This window comes from Seriola lalandi, unplaced genomic scaffold, assembly GCF_002814215.2.
Source record: "Seriola lalandi dorsalis isolate HSWRI2012SDOR001 ecotype SW California unplaced genomic scaffold, Sedor1 jcf7180002054351, whole genome shotgun sequence".
Taxonomy (NCBI): domain Eukaryota; kingdom Metazoa; phylum Chordata; class Actinopteri; order Carangiformes; family Carangidae; genus Seriola; species Seriola lalandi.
Window position 1 is genome coordinate 408,608 of NW_019524904.1, and position 6,498 is coordinate 415,105.

General features: G+C 39.4%; 1 protein-coding gene across 2 annotated transcripts; it reads left to right on the plus strand.

Annotated features, from left to right (window-relative positions):
• The first annotated feature begins 1,838 nt into the window (after positions 1–1,838).
• On the plus strand, positions 1,839–6,256 carry slc22a13b (solute carrier family 22 member 13b). Of its 2 annotated transcripts, XM_023407878.2 has the most exons (10): positions 1,841–2,494; positions 3,121–3,224; positions 3,572–3,726; positions 4,231–4,402; positions 4,512–4,632; positions 4,751–4,845; positions 4,931–5,145; positions 5,399–5,507; positions 5,630–5,824; positions 5,919–6,256. In XM_023407878.2, exons 1-10 carry the CDS (start codon positions 2,114–2,116, stop codon positions 5,992–5,994), a joined length of 1,623 nt encoding a protein of 540 aa, XP_023263646.1. In that variant the 5' UTR covers positions 1,841–2,113; the 3' UTR covers positions 5,995–6,256. The 2 variants fall into 2 exon arrangements, with proteins under 2 accessions (XP_023263647.1, XP_023263646.1); XM_023407879.2 differs by lacking the exon at positions 5,919–6,256 and having other exon boundaries at positions 1,839–2,494; positions 5,399–5,512; positions 5,630–5,767.
• Positions 6,257–6,498: the final 242 nt, after the last annotated feature.

The following is a 6,498-nucleotide window of genomic DNA, read 5'->3' on the forward strand; positions in this document are numbered from 1 at the left end:
TTTACATCTTTTAGTTCCTGAGTAGTACTTGACAAATGATAAATGAACTATAAACTTCATATGTTTTAAAAAAAAAAAAAAAAATTTGGTTCAAATCTGAAGTGTTAGTATTAAAATTTCAATACTTCAAAACTCAGATTATCTTCATCAGGACTTTGTGGGTGTGATTTGATCAGATGTGATTGACAGTGAGCAAACAGTACATCATCATCAGTTCCAATGTTGCTGATTCCTGATTGGTGCATAGGGGTGCATGAGCTTGCGGTGGATATTGTTAAAACGCTGGACACAAAGACAGAAATGAAAACACAGACACTGACTGACTAAAGATTCATAAAAAAATGTTTATTTTTTTTAATTATTATTGATTAATAAGGGGACGAGACTCACACTAAGTTGGCAGAGCAACCCTTTATAGAGCAAGAACTAGGGACAAAGAGGTGGACACGGATTGGTCACACAGATTGACTGTTGAGGAAAGACCCCAAGGCACTCCAGCATTACTCATAATCCCAGTCTAGGAGGCATCTTTGCTGTTTTATCATGTGCATCTTATACACAGAGAAACAAAGGCTTTAACACTTTTACATACTTTCTCAGTCCTATCTCTATCACCTGCTTCCCTCTCCCGCAATTTCAAACTTTCAAGTTGCTTTGACCTTTTATCATAAACTTCCTTACTCCCACATTGAAAGAAGTTTGAGTCAGACTGAAACCTTATCATTTTTTATCCAAATAATACCTATTTTGAAATGAACTCCATAGTGTTTGTGTACTCCAGAGCTCTACTGTTCCAACTGTAAGTAATCCTCCTTTTCTCAGGAATTTGGACTCCAGTTTTGAAGTTGTTCGAACTCCCAACGCGAGTCTTTACTGGCGTATTCTGTACTGAGAAAGTCCTAACATGTTTCTAAATGATGCCCGCGCACTTAAAAACCAGTAACTGGTTTTCTACCATTGTAAGACATTGTCAAAGAGCTGATGAAAATAGGTTTTCAAGGCCTTTAAATTTGTAGAGCTTCACTTTAACAATTCAACCACTTGAATCAAGTTACATCTCCTAACAAAGCACAAATACGCCCGTAGAAAAGGTTCGTAGCTGCATGATGATTTTTAGAAAATAAAGAATCAGGTGTTTCAGATATTTATTCTCATATATTTTACTGTGTATATTGACATAAAGCGTAGATGAGATGTGCACTACTTTCTCAGAGTTTTTGCCGCAGAGTGGTAAGACCAACAATAAAAAACAAAATAGTACATCCAGGATGTTTTGTAACTGCGGCAACAGGATTTCTGTAAGTGTTGTGTTTTCTACTTCTTGTGTTTTGCACTTCAAAGGTACTGGAGATAAAAGGTTTCTGGCTCCACGTTTGGGACCAATCGGAGAGGAGCTTCTGGTTTGGCGGTCGGGGGCCCAGCGTCCACTCAAATCAGACTTTGACTGATTCCTGATAAGACTTTTAGACCCGCAATCATAAGTTCACAATTCTGCAGACTTTGCTTTAGGGAATCACCCACAGTTATAGAGTTTTGAAAAAATGGATGATACAGGGGAAATCATGATATCTAAAAGTTAGCTTTACAGCACATATTGTAGCAGCAGGTACTGTATATCTTTATTCTGTAGTTATGGGGGCAGGATCATCTAGATCTGTACTGATCTGATCTCTTAATTACCTCCATAAAATCAGCAACATTTTTTAAGTGACTATTATGCCATAAGAGCCTCAACCATACCCGTCCACAGAGAGCCATCCGACCATATAACGTGATTACACAAAGTGCTCCACCTACAGCATTTTGAGCTCTTGCACCCTCTCGTGCTCACACATCTTTTGCTGAGCAGAAAGATGATGTTAAAGTCCAAAAGTTTTAACGCCGGGCCTGTGCCACAGATCTGAACAGCTGCACAACAGCTGGACTTCAGCCTGTCACATTTTAATACTTTGGTAGTCTGTTTGTTGGCAACTTTTGCGCATCATAAAAGTGCTGCGATTGTCAGTTTAACCATTAACCTGCAGGGTGACAGTCAGGTTGACTGCTGGTGGCTTGAGGCTGCTTTTAAGCTGGACATTACTCTGTCACTGCACTCTGAGGACATCAACATAGCATGAGCATGAGCAACTTTGGGCAGATCCTGAAGGAGATCGGGGAGTTCGGTTTATTTCAGAAACGTTTAGTGGCTGTATTATGTATCCCCAGCATTTTTGTCGCTTTCGATGTGATCGGTCAGGTTTTTGTTGGCATGAACTTCCCACATCACTGTAACACTGACTGGATCTTGGGCAGAGGACCCAACCTGACGGCTGAGAGACAACGAAATCTCACCATCCCCGTGAACCAGGATGGAAAGTATGAAAGCTGCGAAATGTTCACACCTGTAGATTTGGATTTGGAAACCATTGAGGCATATGGGATCAACACGACAACGGGATGCATAAATGGATCAGATTTTGACGCAGCCAAAGGGGCCTTCAGCATTGTGACAGAGGTAAGAGAAACCCACTGTCCCACTTTTTACAGTATAAGAACAGTAAAAAGTATTGCCGGGCAAAAATGTGTGAACATCTCTTTTTGTACCACTTCATTTAATAAGAAATAATTCGTTTTCGTGGGAATATCGATTTGGCGGATAATCCATTTCATTAAGTGAAAAATCTAATGTTTGTTGTGCAGCCGCTGCACTGTGTTATCTGTGATTTGCTGACTTTCACTTTTAGTCCCTTCAGAGCCACCGTACTTATCTGATAGCATTTAGCAATGGCACTTGCGTCTTATCCTGGTTGAGGTACAGGCTGCTATTTAGCACTAGGTTTGTTTTGTTAGTCTCTATTTATTTATCATTTTTAAACAGGAACTTAACTAGAAAAAACAAATAACAACAACAAGTGCACAAAATACCATCATAACATCAAGCACCCAATCATTTACAATAATTTACAACCAATTGTAATGCTAGGATGTTGAAAAATAATAAACTAATTTACACCCATTCAACAGGAGCATGAAAACTTTGGAAGCTGGAGTTAGTAGGAGATGATGGAGTCACCACCAATGTTAAGGTCAAGCTCTCCACCTAAACTATTTTATTGATTTCTTTTTGTTTCCTGTAATCAGTTCGACCTGGTGTGTGACAGGAGCAGTTTGATCGAGGCATCGCAGTCCATCTACATGGCCGGTCTTCTGGTTGGAGCGTTTGTGTTGGGGCAGATGGCTGACAGGTGCTGACCGCCACTCTAATGTAACTGGGTATTAGAAATGGATTAAAATGGAAATGAATTGCAATTAAAAGCTAACAAGTAGAGTCACACTTGTTCAACTGTTCTGTACTTGCTTGCCCAATCAGTATCTTCTTATGCTCTTATTTTGGTAACATGACACAAAGAAAGAAAGAGAAATATTAGTTGTTTTTTTTCTTTTGAAAAATGGCAAGTAGAGATTTTAAGGAAAATTGAATACAAAGTAAAATTCATATTCGAATATTGATATTTGAAGACTAGAAATGATCCTGCATTCAAATATAAACTATTCTGTACATAAGTGTATAATAGCTCTCTTCTTTTTATAGGTTTGGTCGACGCTTTGTGGTCCTGCTTTCACACTTTCTCCTACTGTTGTTTGGTGTCGGCGCCGCTTTCTCACCCAACATCTATGTTTATATAGTTCTCAAATTTTTAGCTGGCATCTCAATTTCTGGCATTATTGCTAATGCGTTTGTGATAGGTAGGTACCATGTTCTCAACTGAAACTTAATACCACAATATCTCATCAACCTCACTGGTGTAGTTTGTTGTACTGCCACCATGGGGTGCCAATGTCAAACATTTTTAAACTTGAAAGCCACTGATAGATCACAGGCTGATGATACAGTGAACTTAAAGTGGACGCCTGAACACATGTCTGAGGAAAGTGCATTTGTGATTAGCATATATTTACAGTGATACACTTTGCCCTAATGCACAGGGCATATGATGATATCATAAGTTATGTCTATATGCAAATTTGTACATTGAAAATAATCCTGTGGGACCTGAGGCAGTTGATCTGATCACATTTAACTGAAAGTCGCAGCAGTGCCTCGACTTACATTGCAGATGTGTTATGATCTGTGTTGCAGAAGCATATGTGAACTAAACTTTATGGTTATTCTTTTTAGATGTTAAACCTGTACACACACTTAGTTAGCAGAAATGATGCCTTTTCTGCCTTATTATTATTGCTTTGAAGGTGGAGAATGGAGTGATTCTTCCAAGTTTGCTCTCTGCACCATTATCGGCCACACTTTTTCCCCTGTTGGAATGATGATGTTGTCTGGCATCGCCTTTTTGGTCCGTGACTGGAGGATCCTGCAGCTCGTGCTCTTCAGCCCCCTTGTCCTTGTCCTGGGACTCTTTTATTGGTCAGCAGCCTCATACGCCACATTAGATGCTTATTTCTAAAATTGTAACCACAGAAAAAACAGAAGTATGGATTTTATTTTTGTGATCATGGACTCATATGTCAACTAGGATTCTTCCAGAGTCGGCTCGCTGGCTCATCACCCAGGGCAGGAAGAAGGAGGCCGTGAAGGAGATCCGGAAGGCAGCTAAGGTGAATGGGAGGAAGGTCCCAGAAGACCTGCTGGACAAGGTGAGCAGCCTCAAACACACACACACACACACACACACACACACACACACACACACACACACACACAAAGCACTGAAATAAATATACACTAACTCAAAATTACACCTAAATTATTTAGCTGGAGGTTGAGGGTACGCCCAAAAGAGGAAGCATGCTGGACATCTTCAGGATATCATATCTGAGAAAACGTGCTCTCGTAATGAGCTTCATCTGGTGAGTTTATTTCAACCATAACCTGCTGACATGTCTACGCCCTTACCTTTGTGCTGGCATTGAAAATATCTCTCCTACTTAATAGGTTTGCAACAAGTTTGGTGTACTACGGACTGAGCCTGAACGTTGGCAATTTTGGTCTTGATATCTACCTCACGCAGTTCATCTTTGGCGCAGTAGAAATTCCCGCACGTCTGGGCAGTTTGCCTTTCCTGCAGCGCTTTGGGAGGAGAATATGTCAGGCAGGGGTGCTATTTTTCGGAGGTGCTGCTTGTCTGGGATTACTTGCTATTCCAAAGGGTAATGTGTTACATAATAATAGGAATTTGTTGTAATTCTGGAACATATCTTTCCCATGATTTTTTTTTTTGAGAAATAGGACAAATCCCATTCTTTAAAATTTTGAGAAAGAGCTAAATTCAGGGATTTTATTCTTTGCCTTGTGATATCCTCTGACCTGAAACATGTTTTGCATTCTGACAACACATACTGTAGGTTCAATGTATTTGTGTCTCAAATGTGTTTTTTGTCTGATTTATTACTTGTCCATCAGATCTTCCAGTAGTGGTAACAGTCATAGCTGTACTAGGAAAATTTGCTGCAACTGCCAGTTTCTCCACAGTCTATGTTTATACTGCAGAACTATATCCTACTGTTTTAAGGTAAGGTAGGTAATGTCCCAGAGGTAAAACGTAAACTATGTTATTATACATCATACTGGCAGAAAATGCCATGTTTGCTTGCTATGAGATTTCTGATGAGCCCATTGTTTTTACTGGTATAGGCAGAATGGTGTCGGTCTGAACTCCATGTGTGCTCGTGTGGCGGGCATCCTCGCTCCGCTGATCAGACTCCTGGACGTCTACCATCACACCATCCCCATGCTGATATACGGCATCGTCCCCCTTGCTGCTGGATGTTTGTGTTTACTGCTGCCTGAAACCCGCAATGCTGAACTCCAGGACCACGCTGAACTCCCGTGAGCTGATGAACCCTTTCACGACCGAGCACTTATTTCTCTTACAAGAAAATCAAAGCAGTGGTATATAATAATCTTTTTTTTTTTTTTTCAGGAAACCTGAGAATTGCACGGTGGAGACGGGATCCTTCACTAAAGAGGCCACATTAGGAAAGAGCACTAAAATGTAATTTATATGGACATGATTGTTGTTACAGTCTTTTTCATATCAGGAGGAGTAGTGTGCTTCCTCTCAGCTGATACAGTGGTAACAGTTTAACTGAATCATGTTCAACTGTCATTATGTTTCATATTTAATGTCAAAATTGTATTTTTTGTACAATATTGTTCTGTTAAAATCTTTTATCTGTTAAGAAATTGTTTTACTATTGCTGAAGTTGTAGACTATTTGATAACTGGAATTTGTACGAGTATTAAAAATGATATATGGTATATTTGCACTTGTTTGAGTTTTCTCCTCTCAGTTTAATTGCTGATCAATTAACTGTAGAGTATTTTGGAAAATGGGAATAAGAAGATATTTAGTTGTCACTTTTCTTCATTTTCGAGCTGATTGTGATGGTGTTTGTGATACTGTACAAGTAATCAGTCAGTAATTATCATTGGTAAAACATTACTGAAAGGTATTCTTTCTTATTCTATATTTGCAGTTTGTTAAATGTTTGTGTTTAGTG